Here is a 14696-nt window from a genome sequence, read left to right on the forward strand (position 1 = left end):
GGTCCCAAAACCGAGCCCTGGGGGACTCCACTTGTGACCGGCCGCCAGCTGGATTTCACCCCATTCACCACAACCCTCTGGGCTCGGCCATCCAGCCAGTTTTTTACCCAGCGAAGAGTGTACCTGTCTAAACCACAGGCCGCCAGCTTCTCTAGGAGAATACTGTGGGGAACAGTGTCAAAGGCTTTGCTGAAGTCCAGGTAGACAACATCAACAGCCTTCCCCTCATCCACTAGGCGGGTCACCTGGTCATAGAAGGAGATCAGGTTGGTCAAGCAGGACCTGCCTTTCATGAACCCGTGCTGGCTTGGCCTGATCCCTTGGGTAACCTGCACGTGTCCCGTGAGCGCCCTCAAGATGAGCCTCTCCATAACCTTCCCCGGCACCGAGGTCAGGCTGACAGGCCTGTAGTTCCCCGGATCCTCCTTCCGACCCTTCTTGTAGATGGGCGTCACGTTGGCAAGCCTCCAGTCATCTGGGACCTCCCCCGTTGACCAGGACTGTTGATAAATGATGGAGAGCGGCTTGGCAAGCTCTTTCGCCAGTTCCCTCAGCACCCTTGGGTGGATGCCATCAGGCCCCATAGACTTATGAGTGTCCAGGTGGCATAGCAGGTCGTTAACTGCTTCCTCCTGGATCATGGGGAGCCTATTTTGCCCTCCATCCCTGTCATCCAGCTCAGGGGGACGGATACCCTGAGGATACCCGGTGTGGCTGTTAAAGACTGAGGCAAAGAAGGCATTAAGTACCTCAGCCTTTTCCTCATCCTTCGTGACAATTGCCCGCTTGTGCAAAGGATGTTTCAATATAACTGTTAACAATAGCTATAGGACTTGACTCAATAATTCTTCCCATTCTGTTTCCCAGTTTATCAGTGTAATGAGACTGTACACTGTTCACACATTATCCTTTTTTTCTTGAAATGTGTTTCTCTATGCTTTTGCATGACTATCCTAACACCACATAGGTGCTTACACTTCTGAAGAGCACAGCTATCTTTCTGCCATCCTGTTACAGAATCACACAGACTCACAGAATCACAGAATCACTAAGGCTGGAAAAGACCTGTAAGATCATCAAGTCCAACCATCAACCCCACACCGCCATGCCCACTAAACCATGTCCCACAGTGCCACGTCCACATGTTCCTTGAACACCTCCAGTGATGGTGACTCCACCACCTCCCTGGGCAGCCTGTTCCAGTGTTTCACCACTCTCTCAGTAAAGACATTTTTCCTAATATCCAGCCTGAACCTCCCCTGATGCAACTTGAGGCCATTTCCTCTTGTCCTGTCGCTAGTCACTTGGGAGAAGAGACCAACACCCACCTCTCTGCAACCCCCTTTCAGGTAATTGTAGAGAGCGATGAGGTCTCATACATGTTTTTCCAGTATGTCTTTAAAAGTATTGCAGGTTGGGGAAATAGGTTTATTAAGCAATTTAACCAATATTTATGGAATCCATTCCTTTCTGATATCGTCCAATAAGATAAAATCTGTGGTGCATCTTAATCCTGATCTTCACTTCCTTTTGCTTGACTGTAAAGCTCCAGTCAAAATATTGCAGTCCACACTGCTAAAGTCCCTTTCTTTTGGTGTTCTAAAAAAGTCATAAAGGTTTGTTCACTTGCCATTTTATATATAGAAGCATTGCACCTATGTATGTATCTATATGCATTTCATTTTTGTTTTCCCTGAAAAGCATCCCCTAGTTCTGTGCAAACATCTTCCTTGCTGATAGAATTGCATCTTTGAATATTTTCTTAGTTTCTGCTGACTCTCTTCACACTTCTGCTTCCACTTCTGCATTGTTCTGTTCAGAAACTGAGAATTTTTTTTTTTATTATTACTGACATATCTTTTTCATTTTCCCTTCTCCTTCCTATCTGACTGGCTTAGGTTTTTCTCAACCACTGGATTGCTTTAGTCTTCCTATTGATTTTTTTAAATTTCCTCTCTCTACAGATTCCTAGTTCTTTCACCACTAGCAAGGTTATAGTACATGACCTGCAAAGACATTTATCATAATTTTCACTGTTTTGCAAGCATGCTGCCATAGCTACACATAGGATAAAGATGATATGCTAATTTGATTACAGTCCATCCAGAATTTATCTCCAGTTCTGCCATCGTTGCTATTACTGTCTTCCTGTTGTTTACATTTTGTAGCTGCGGGGTCAATAGTGTCCAACAAGGCATCCAATACCATGTACACTCCTACAATGTCTCTTTCTTTCTGTAATTTTTAATTATGTTTGTGAGATGTTCCACAGCCAATAAGAGACTCATATGACCAGCAGCAGTTGCCCAGAAAACTTACTCAGAATACTTTCCAGATAGGAAATCACATTTCATCAGCAAGTGGCTGGATGGTTCCTCTTTGGAGGAAGACCCTCTTGAGTCTTCTCTTGTGGTTTTTACTGTCAACACATGGCGACTTGAACTTGACCAGCCTGGGGAACCTCCAGGTGGACTATTCACAACAGTATGCCTGTGTTTTAGGCTGTCATGTCATCGTGGTCATCTTGAATGTGCTGGTGTGATGAATTGGTTGTCGAGGGGCTATCACTGCCTTCAGGCAAGAACTCTCTGTGTGCCATTGTTATTTTAGCAAGGATATGTGTTTAGTGGTGTTGCAACATTCTGGCTTGTCAGGTGAAATAGTTGGAGAGAAGCCCTGTTGAGTCACATGTGGCTAGAGACCCCATGGTAGTTGACTTGACTGGGGAGTGACCTGCAGTGTGTTTCTTTAGCAAAGCTTTTTGAATAGAAGGTGTTTCAGGAGAGACAGAAGGACCAGCACAGTAGTGAGAGGATCACAGATGGGGTTATAAGATTGGAAAAGATGCTCATGCATGATGCAGGGCTCTAGTGAGGAAATGGTGTGATCCCAGCCAGGACTGGAGTCGTGTTTGGGCTTGGGTTTAGGTGACAGTGTAGGCAAAAGCAAGGGTCTGTATGCTGATGTGTAACACAGACATCAGCTAAGGAAGGTGTCTGTTCATTTACCACTCTCTCCCTTCCCACCAAAATACAACTCCATCCCATACAATCTTCAGGATGTGTACAGTCCTGCTCTGCTTGCCTGAAGAGTTGGTCTTTCACTGCTGCCCCATGGAGTCTTTTTCTACAGTCTCCCTGATCATGACCATCCACCACATTATGCCTTGCTCTTCGTAATTGCATCTCATCATTCCTGATCAGATAGGATTTTCCAGCACTTTGCTGTATGCCAAAAGAAAGTCATTGTGGTGCCTGTGACCTTTGAAAGGGAAACTTTTGTGGTAAAAGGCCCTGTCTCAGAACCGTGTCAGGACAGTATGATAGAAAAATTAAAACAAGGCATTAATAAACTGGCAGACTATTCATCTGAGGTCAGGATGACAGTATATAATGCCCCAGCTAAAATGACTGCTCTGATGCCAATTTGGGTGACTTATTCCTGGGGTGGATTTTACCACATTGCATAAAAATGCAAAGACTAAATAGAATAATATTTACATTTCCTGGGAGTGAAGAGGAGCAAACATTCTAGGAAGCACAGAAATACAAGCTTTCTGTGAAGCATAAAATAGGAAGCCCAGCAGAAATGAGCAAAATAAATGCTAGTTGCCCATTAAACTCTCAAAAGAGAAGGAGAAAAACTTAATGACTTCCCATTTAAGCTCCTAAGCTTAAGGAAAGCTGCAAAGAAGCCTTCACCATCAGAGTTCTCTCTTTTGTGCATCTTGGAATATTTTGGCTATTTCATCTCAATAAGGGAGATAAATTTCTTCTCAAATGGTGTTTGGTTTTTATGACAGAAAATTTTTATGACCAAAATCTTTCACTGGAAAGTTTCTTTTAGTTCAAAAGAGCTTCTGGGTTTGTATGTTCAAATTATAATTGATCAGTGCCAAAACAGGTAGTCCAAATGCTTTTTGGATCACTGGCTTATAACTCCATCTTGGGACTCTGAATTTTCATCCCAATTTAGAAATGGAAACACTAAACCTCCAAAGGCCTGGCAAGATATGAAAACTACTTCTTTCCCATCTGTAGTTGGAGAGGGTCTTATTGGAGCAATAAGGATATTCTTAGCACATCATAAATAAAAGTAAGTGAATAAGAAATATGCGGTTTTGTTCTGTCTTCAAGACCTTAACTTTGGATTCATTTTATCTATCCATAAATATCAAGGGAAAAATCCATAGTTCTATTTTCCATTATGAAGCAGAAAACATGTATAAACAGAAATGAATAAAAATATCAAGTGAGATTAAAGATAAATAAAAAGGATGCACTGCCTGTCATCATTACTTCTCTTAAATGTCCATACATGAGTCTCCATTTATGGAACTGATGTGTGGGTTTTGTTAGAGCTGTCCACTTCTGAGAGAAATTAATTTGTTGACACAGAGCTCCAATAACAACAAGATAGTCCTTGACAATTAATTGTGTACTTTGCTGGATACAGTACAGAGGCTCTTTTCTAGGAAAACTCACTTTGCAGTAGTAAGATCTTTCTTCCTTTGAAACGCTACTCTTTCTATATATATATCTAAGGAATAAACACCAGAGGCTTCATCTTCCTTGCTTGCAAATCAGAAATCAGTCTGGTAGTCCCTAGAACTGTATGGATTCTCTCCAGCTGAGAAAATAGATCCATTTTCCTTTCAAAGACTTCAGCTTTTGCAAGCTATGTGCAGCAGCCTGTTTGCTGTTTGATTCCCAGATTGTGTCTTCTATCCTGAACGAGCTCAAGCTATCATCCATATGAGCTGTGGTGTCAAGCCCAGTGCGGACAAATGGACAATAAAAATCCATCTGATTATGCGGTGAAAATTTCTCTTCAGATTAGACCTCTTTGAGTGCTACTAAAAAGTCCTACTGAGCCAAATGTCTTTCTGAAATGAAGGAGTGTTCTTTTAAAAGAACTCATGAAAATTGAACACACTGAAATGTGTTTCTAGCAGGCAAAACCAGAAACAAGTATTTTGATGTTACCACATTTGCATCTTTTGCCTTGGAATTTTTGGCTTGCTAAGCTCCGCCTTTGAGAGGTTATCCTATTCAAGACTTAAAGATCTCCCAGGGAAACCTTAATGGAGACAAAAGGGAACCCTTGATATTGGTGCCTCAAAACATTTTTTAAGCTTTCATATAATATAATGTCACAGATCCTCAGTAGATACAGCCAGATTGGTTCAGCTGAAGCTCAGGTGGGATACCCCTGGACAATCTGAAGATCATGGGATGATTTGTGTGGGCAACTGGTTCAAGTCCAAGCACTATTTATCCAAAAACTCTCATTTAAAATAAGTCAAATGAACCACTGTTGAAAAATGCCTGATTCTCTCCACTGAATATAAATAAAGCCTGGGATAACCAGCTGCCTAGAAGTAATCAAAAATGAAATTATGCCCATCCAGCTCAGCTCCTTATGTTTTACTCTTCTTATCCTCATTGTGTGAAGGAATCACTTTACAGGCAAGGCCAAGTCACTTCACTTTTCTCTCTTAGGTAGCTAATCTAGAATGGGGAAGAATTAGTTTTTCTTTTTCCTGAAAAATGCCTGTGGGATGAAGCCAGTAACAGGAGCTTTGTGCTTAACGAGCCAAAGGCTGCACTCATGTCCTGTCCTGATGCAGTGACAGCTGTGGAAAGTAGCCCTGTGAGAAAGCGGAAAACCAAGCCTTGAAGGAGCTGCATACATTATTCGTAGATTCGAAAGCCAGAAGGAGATGTGAATGATTTTTCTAACCTTACATAAAACCGGCCATAGGATTCTCCTGACTTGATGATCCTCTTGGTGTCCCAGCCATCATCTCTTGGGCTGATACATATGACTCATTTTTCCAGCACCTTCCAGCCAGCCCAGGATGCTCTATTTCCCCCTGTCCCATTTACCAGCCCTTTTTAAAAAAAACAAGACTCTGGTTTGCAGGGAAAGACAGACCAAATTTTGTGGTTACTTTTTTCTGCCCTCCTTCTCTTGGAATGGGTTTCTCTTTGCTTTTCAGGCAAATTTATTTTCTTCTCAAATCTTCATCCCTCCTCCTCAGGAACTGCTAAAGTGTAGTACTCACTGACACTCAGTGTTGTAAAGATGAAACCAAGAGGAAGTTGAGTTAATTAATTAGTCCCATTCAGGGAGGAAAAGCTCATTGAGGCACAGAGATGAGTCTCTAATGCCTGTCTCAAAAAGTCCTCAAAGTTGCCTGTTGCTGAAAGCTAGGAGTCTGTACTTAGGCAGTGTCATGGAGCATTTGTCCGCACACTCTTTCTTTACAGATCAGGGTATGCAGGGTGATCAGATGACTGGGTGTCAGGTCTGACATTTGTCCTTAGGTGACTACCAGGGCTTTGACAGGCATTTTAAATTAATTTATTAATTGCTAGCAAAGTGTAATTGTGTGACTAAATGTCAGGTCTGGAGTTCGGAGCAGTTTAAACTTGGGACCCTCCATAAGAATCCAGAGGAGTTTGGGTCCAAGTTTGCTATTTACAGAGCAGCCATTTATGAGGATCAGGACAGGAAATAAAACTCCCAGGTCTGAGTTTGTTCTGCAGTTAGGTAAAGTGGAATTTGGGATCAGTGTTTCTGAAGCCTTGGGTGAGCAGTGGGACAGATTTTCTGTAAATGACAGCTATTGCTGTAGCACCAAAAAGTGCCAAATTGGTTAAGGCAGCCAACCATTAGCCAAAGAATTCTTCTGTTCCTTCACGCTTTTCCAAAAATCAGTGTGGCTTTGAATTCACAGCTGTTCCACTGGGAAAAATTAAGACTATCAAGATAGGATTTATTTAATCTAACTCAAAGGAGAGACCTTTTTGCCTAAACATAGGTGCATAGTACCTTTTCAGATGCTCTGTCAGCGCCACATGGTCTGGCAGATTGGATACAGATCCTCTGGAAAGCCCATGCTGTTCTGAAGCAGTAGTCTGAGGTCAGGCGGGGTACACCGTGGCATCAAAAATGGCTCTCAGTGACTGTGTTTAGGCAACTAAATGCAGCCCTGTAATACAGCCCTACGATATATGCCCTTCCAACACGTCTGTCTGTGCAAGTCACATAAAGAGGCACTTCAAAGTGGGGAGAGTCATCTCACGCTGAAGTAAACACCTCAAATAGACAGGAGGAACTATAATGTAAAAGTAACTGGTTTTCTGCATTGGTTATTAAAGGAGCTGGTGGTAACTAGCTCAGGGGTAGATATCTATCTTAGGGCTGTCTGCAAGACTACTCCGTTTTATTGCAAGCATGAGACCTGAAGCATCCTCTTCAGCATTTGAAATCTTGCACAGCAAAGGAGAACTTTGGGAGAAAGATAGAAGGAAAACAGTATAACAATAAGATGTTTGCAGACTAACCGCCTTGTGGACAAGTACATGACTAGAAACATTGATGGAAGAGGCAGGGTGACAGTCACTCTGAAATACAGACTTGAGATTACTGAGTACGTCGTCAGGTGAATTTTAGTGTCTGTCTTCAGACCCACAGGCTTGAACACTGCCCATGTGGGCATATGTCCACTGCCCTTAGTGGTTATCCAGAATATTCAATGCAAGAACTAGGAAGAGGACTCAGGGTGAGTGGCTGATGCCCCTGTTCAGGCCTTAGTGTTCCTGTCTCCTAGAAAATGTTATAGAAATAATGTCCCTAGCAGGCTTTCCTCTGACACCTGGGCAGCTTGTTAAAAGTGACCACGGATGTATCTGCCTTCCTGTTGCTGCTGTAGCCAGTTGTGGTCTCTTATCAGCCCTGTGTCACATGTACCGATGCCACTCATAGGCCTTAGCTATGCAAAAGTGCCTCAAATGGTACTGTGGCCTGTGCTTGGGTAGCTGAACTGCTTCCCTGAATGTGGCCTCCACTGGGATGCTCCGCTTTCGGTGGTACCCAGCACACAGTGAGCTTCAACTGAGACAACCAGTGTTAATGCTGCCAACCAGATGAGCAAGCCAGCTGTCACCAGGGATCAGTGCAAACATACATGAAAATCTAGGTGAGAAGTATTAACACATGCTTTCTGTATGTCATCATTTTTTTGTTGCTACAACCCTTGGATGTGGGAGTTTAGGGGAAAGAGTGGGAGAATGAGAAACTGATTTATATAGAATAAGAGTATTTCACAGAATCACAGAATCACAGAATCGCTAAGGTTGGAAAAGACCTCTTGTCCTATCACTTGTCACTTGGGAGAAGAGACCAACACCCACCTCTCTGCAACCCCCTTTCAGGTAGTTGTAGAGAGCGATAAGGTCTCCCCTCAGCCTCCTCTTCTCCAGGCTAAACAACCCCATTTCTAGTGAAGTAACTCCCAAACTTTTCAGCTAGCAATTCTCCTTCTGGACTGGTGAATCACACTTCTGCAACTTAATTTCAGAGAAGATCAAAATCCTTAATTTTTCTGATGCAGCCTGTGGCAATTTGAATTTCCAGTTCCTTGCTCTCACATCAAAGTAGGACTTATGAAACTTGAAATGCTTTCTCCAGTCCAGTTGATCATGTTAATCCCATGTTATTAGTCTTACTTATATTTGGAACTTGCCCTTGCCTAAGAGTCTATAATTCCATCTGGCACCTTCCATTATGACTGCAAAAGTGGCAAGTTTTGGATTGGTGCCTTTTTTGCATTGTCAGTAGAAGTAACCAGACCTGTCTCTGAGCTGACGAAGAACATCAAGATTTGGTAGCAGAATTTCAGAGGCAGAAGTTTTCTTTCTGTGAGTGAAGAACACCCGCATCCACCTCCCCCTCAGCAGACACTGCCTGAACATTTCTCTTTGTGTTATCAAGGAATGGTGCAATTGCCAATGTGAGGAATTTAAGATTCAAGTCAAACCGGTGATATGAAGCAGTTTTTGTCTCTGATAAATAAAGTGAGAACCAGTTGACTTCAAGCTCTTAAATATGACAAAGACAGTTCTAGCAAGAACAAGTATACAAATGGCACTGTTGTATTTATTTCTTATGCTCCCTAAGGCCCTGCTCTGCTATGAAAATCATTTCAAAAAATGTCACATGTTAACTCCTAGAGCAGCATTTTTGTATCTCACATAATAAGTGCTTAATGTACATAATTCCCAACACTGCCAGTGTCTATTCAGGTGCTTATTGCACCATTTATTATAAACCATGTTACAGTAACCGCAGGGAATGATATGATGGATGCCAAGATACTGTAATTGAAATATAGCACATTGCATAGAGAAAAAAAAAGAGCATATTTTGAGAACACCTTTAAATTGGCAGCTCTGCTACAGTGTTCATAAATAGTTGGAAATCAATCACAGAATTGTTCCATTCATAGACTGCAAAATGCCAGGAGCCCTGGGACTCTGGAAATGCGTGTGAGAGAAATACCTTCTCACAAGCTTAGGTTGTGACCTCAGCAATCCTGAGATAACAATTCTATACTTCTGACAGTGTACATCACCAACAATTTTGGGACAGGTCAGTATGTTGTAAGCTACCCTACTTTATGTGTTGAAAGCAACCCAAAACTTGCTCCTAGGTGCCAAATCCTTCTGCTGATCTCAGTCTACAATCAGAATCTTCTTTTCAGAGGTTTTTTTTTTCTTTCCTGTTCACACTGAGAGGGAACTTATGTAAGAAACTCGCTAGCAGATGCTACAACAGTAATTAGAGGAAATCTCAATTCTCAGTGGTGAGATTGTGACAGAAATAATAATTACCCAGCTCAGCAGATTAAAAAGGGAAGTGGTAAATCCATCATCTCACCTTTAAAGACAGTGCAAAAAAAGAGGTATTTTTTCAGGTATGATTCATCTGCTCTGTTTTAAATATCTGTTGTGGAGTGCAATGTTTACCTTCCACCGAATACACATTCAGATCTCTGCATTGCAGTCTTGTACGTTGGGTCTGGGAGCGCTACCTAACCGTTACAGCCTGCTGTGGACTGGGAGGCTGGTTTCAAACACCTGCCATATCAACACAGCACAGTGCTGCCAAATACTCCACGCAGGGAGCCTTGGATGAGCTGAGACAGAGACAGATGCAAATAGCCAAAGAAATCCCACCTTTAGTTCCTTGTGGCACGCAGAAAAGGAGTAAAATGGAGCAAAAATAAGATCCTTGCTGGGACCATTAATTTTGTACTCCATTTTCATTGCTGTTTTGAAAACATTAATAGCTGTTGGATATTTGCTGCATAATCTGATATTTCTAGTAAACTTCTGAGTCTGTTGCAATCAATGGTAAAACCAAGAGGCTGTTTTCAATCAGATTGGAACTGCAATATGTGCCTTTTAAGGTGTATCATATCCTTTAAGCCGGTATTTGACTCACTGGTCTTATTTTTTCCTTGCTTTTCCTTCTTTTCCAGATAAATTTTGTATTTCTATTTAACATAGTTAGGATTTTAATGACAAAGCTGAGAGCTTCAACCACTTCGGAAACAATACAGTACAGGTAAGTCAACTGATGCTTCTTGCTGTTTGTGGTGTTAACAAAAAACTGCCTTGCCTGCTCTGTTCTTGTCCCATCTTTGTCTTTCCAGATGCCACTGTTGATCTCAGAGGGTGTCTTTCTTGCCCCTTGAGCTCATACAGTCAGGTATACAGTATGTATTTTTGCAGGCTGTCTGTTCCTGCATTTTTTCTCTCCACTCCATTTCCATGTCCAAACAACACAAACAGCCTTGGCTTACCGGCATGTGCACTGCCACAGCCACCAGCCTCTTTACCTCTTTCAGGCTTGCACATGCCCCAACAGACACATGAAATTTCACCCTTCCAATAAAATTGATTTCAAGTGAGGATAGGAACTTTATCAATATCTATATGTACACAAGCATCTGTATTATATTATATAAATATATCATAGCTCCCTTCACTGATGACTAGACCATTCATTCAGCTAATCTGGAGAATCAGTGAAAAACTACTAGGTTGCTTCTCTGTCCCAGTCTCCAGCTTTGTAGATGCAGAACAATACAATATCAAGACTTCCCAATAAATCATGTGCATATGCATATTAAGATATGTTGTTCATACTAACATCCTAGCAGAGCCAGAAGTAAAAGAAGAACAGAGTCTTGGCCAAAACATTCGTATCATATCCGTAATCAATAACAGCATCATTACTGATGATTACTGTGCACATAGTTATTTACAGTAGGGTTTAATGTTCTTTTCCGAGTGTAGGGTGTGGTAACGAAGGGTGCTTGTGCCCTCTCCCTTCAACTGGTACCAGCATTAGTGTAACCACTCAGTGGGTTGCATCACGGACCTGATCCTTAACTAATCATTACCTTTCTATGGGGTGGCTTCTCAGGTGGATCAGCTCCCTGAGCTGGCTGACTGTGCAACCTCGCAGTCACTAGTGTGGCAGAAAGGAGAAGACATGAATGTTTAGCCCAGGGCAGCAGAAGGAAGGTGGCCTGGCCCCTTCTGGCAGCAGTGTGAACTTACATCAGCCTAAACAGTCCAAAAGCAAATTCTTTGAGATCAGGAGATGCTGACTGCCCTCCCTCTCTTACCATTTGCAGTGTCTTGCAAGATGTTTGGAGCATCCTCACACGGGGAAATAGCACAGGTTTTGTGGAGTAAGATTGGTCACAATCCTCTAAATCATTTCTAGGTAAAATCTCAGTGTATCAAACTGAGGCTGGAATCTTGATGTCCTCAAATCAGCCTGCTCTTGACTTTGGAGGTAGTTTTGCTGCAGTAATGGGGGTTTGTCGTTTTGACTGATTCCTTCCTTTTACTCCTGTCTGAGGTTTGGGGACAAATGTGAAGTTAATGCAGTGGCCTGATTTTCTTGTTCAGATTCTTCTCTGCACATTTCCTGAGAAATGAAAGGGAAAAATACCCCTTTTTCATGCTCAAACCTCATGCCATAAAACTAAAACTAGCATGAAAAAACCCTGATTCAAATCTCAATACATTTTTATCCCTTCTGCAGTTTGCAGAGAGCCTTAGAGATATTAGATTCTGAGGCAATCTAAAGTAACTGCCTTCATCCTTGAAGAGGTGACAGTGATCTTATCTTTGCTACAGGCTCTGTGAGGGAATCTTCTTTTTCACAGCCTAAATAGAAAGCCATATAATTCCAGGAAAGCCTGGGGCAAGCCTTGCTGCTCTAAAGCTGACTGCTCCAAACATTTGTTAAGCAAGTATTAAATGATGTGGTAGCTACTTTGTTAGGACAGTCACTCTATGCTGACACTGGCAATGTTTTTGTGCTCCCCTGCCTGCCTACCTGCCTGTCTTTATCTGCCTCTTATGGCATTATACAGAGATTTATACAGACTTAGCAAAAACGCAGTCTTCTGTGTTTGTACAGTATCTAGCACAATGAGGTGCTGTTCTGCAGCTGACACCCCAAGACACTATTATAGTGCCAATAATAAAGGTTAGCCCCTAATAATTCTGTTAATAATCACTTATGCTTCATTATACAACACCAGCTTGTTTATTATTTATAAGCAGCCCTAAGCAATTGAGTTGGGTGTGCAGGTGTTGCAGAGAGAAAGAAAGCATTTATACTGCAGACAGAATCAAAAGATGGGTATAGAGCAGATCTCGTGGGCACAGCATTCTTGCCCTGGTCAGCAGCTAAACTGTGCACTTATCACATCACCCTGAGGTATAAGAAATCACTTACCAAACCTGCAGAGAATCTCAAGGCTTCAGCCTAATGCAAGCCTCATTGATAGGACAGAAACTGTCTGGAGGAAGAAGAGAGAGAAAGGAAGGGATATAAAAAAATGTTCCCATTTGTCACCCAGAGTTCAGAGTGTGGGGACAAACAGCAGGATTGAAAGGCAAAGGCTTTCCTAGAATACATTTCTCCAAGTGGTCGGGCACTGGTCAGAAAGTGTTAACTAGAAAACTTACCTGTGGCTTCACAACCTAAAGTGGAGGCTATCACTCTTTCCCTGCTCCCCTGCTAAACTCTATCCAGTCTTTTGGACATGTGATCAGGCTCCCTCTTAAATAACCTTTCCTGAGCCCTAAGAAACTTGTGTTCTTCATTGCCTGAGGACCCTAGGAGCCTTCATCTTGGGTTACACAATGAGCTGGTCACAAACCTTGGGGTTGTTCCTGTGCAGGCAGGCTGAGAAGTGCCTAAAACTTACATGTCCTCCTGGGAAAAAGCTCAAATTATTTGGCCATTGTGCAAATATAGGCTTCCACTGCTATCCTCAGCAAATGCTCTGGCAGCATGCCTCGAGAGATGGAGGTACCCACAGGGAGTACTTGTGTTCCCTAAGTCCATTCAGTCATGTTAGACACTGGATAGAAGTTGACATGTGAATTTCTCTCTTAAAATGCTTCTTTCCTCCAGTGACTGTACATATTGGACAGCCCTGAGCAGACACGTCTTAGGCCATCCTTATGTTTTCTTCTCACCTTGTTTGACATGTGCAGGTGCTGAACTGTCTCAAGGAGGCACCTAAGTTCCCTCTCTGGCTGATGTAGGTACTTCATTTCCCTCTGAATTGCTCTGAGACTCATCCTCTCTCTCCCCTAAAAGAGTGATTTGTTTGGATTGGGTCAATCTACAGTGGTTCAGTTGCTCTTTCTTGTGTTCACTTATGATGTTTTCTGTTTCCTGCCCACAGGAAGGCAGTCAAGGCAACATTAGTTCTTCTGCCTCTGCTAGGCATCACCTATATGCTTTTCTTTGTCAACCCTGGTGAAGATGACATTTCCCAGATCGTCTTCATCTATTTCAATTCCTTCCTGCAGTCTTTTCAGGTAAGAAAGCAATTTTACAGCTGGTATCAGCTACTGCTGAAAGGATCCTCCGTGCTTTTCAGCCATGAAACTTATAGCAATGATGTCCATGATAGAAATATTAGTTGAAAATAGCTCAGCTTTGTTCATGCTTACATAATAGACATATAAGCATGTCATATGGAGTGGAGATCTCCTCTCAGGTGTATACGGGAGGGATTCATCTCCCTTAACATCAGCACTATGTTCAGTCTATAGCTACAGCTCCTCACCTGGGCTCCTTCTAGTCAATGGAGAGAGAGGTGATGTTTCATTCTATGCTAAACTGCCTGAGAGAGGATGATGAATCACCCTCCCAAGGTACCTCTCTCTTCACAGAGCACACAGTGAGCTGAGACTTAGACTAGATGTTGCTAATACAAAGGGAAAAAACTCCTACCTGTTGGGCTCACTCAATTAAGACATTAGCTGTATTGCCCAGGCTCTCGCTCCAGCGCTCCTGCAATGGTGTATGCAATGGTGTATGAGAACTCATACGCTTTCTCCTCCCTCCCCTGAATTTAATAGGAGTTCTGCCAGGATGTAAAAGGCAGTGGAACGTGAGTAATTGTACGAGCTTTCTGAATTTGACACAAAACCAAAAGTGACTGAAGACCGTGAATGGTGTTTAGCCACAAGTTTCTGCTTAGGTGTGTCTTACAGCTTTACTACCCCTACTTAAAGACCTTCTTGAACTAGGGTGGAACTATGTTTTATATTAATGTTTTACCTCTGATATCTGAAGGAACAAGCACTCTCATACCCAGGATGTCATTACAAATATACAGCACACATGCTGTCAAGCCAAATCTAGGGTTATGGATTACAAAAGTTTTTAGTTTTAAATTACTGTTTTTACTGATTGCATGTTTAGCTTTGAAGCACAGAGCATCCCACCAGAAAACACAACTGAATATACAAAATATCTTTTAATCTATGAACAAAGGAACTTTAGCCTTTACCAGTGAA

General features: G+C 42.3%; 1 protein-coding gene across 1 annotated transcript in view; it reads left to right on the forward strand.

The window, feature by feature from the left end:
- Positions 1-14696, forward strand: part of CRHR2 (corticotropin releasing hormone receptor 2) — a 110989-nt gene that overhangs the window by 80802 nt on the left and 15491 nt on the right. Inside the window, exons 9-10 of the mRNA XM_009820612.2 lie at positions 10331-10416; positions 13574-13709. Of these exons, the coding sequence (XP_009818914.1) occupies positions 10331-10416; positions 13574-13709 (222 nt within the window). The remainder of the gene's footprint in view (positions 1-10330; positions 10417-13573; positions 13710-14696) is intronic.

Source organism: Gavia stellata, chromosome 6 (genome assembly GCF_030936135.1).
Source record: "Gavia stellata isolate bGavSte3 chromosome 6, bGavSte3.hap2, whole genome shotgun sequence".
Taxonomy (NCBI): Eukaryota; Metazoa; Chordata; class Aves; order Gaviiformes; family Gaviidae; genus Gavia; species Gavia stellata.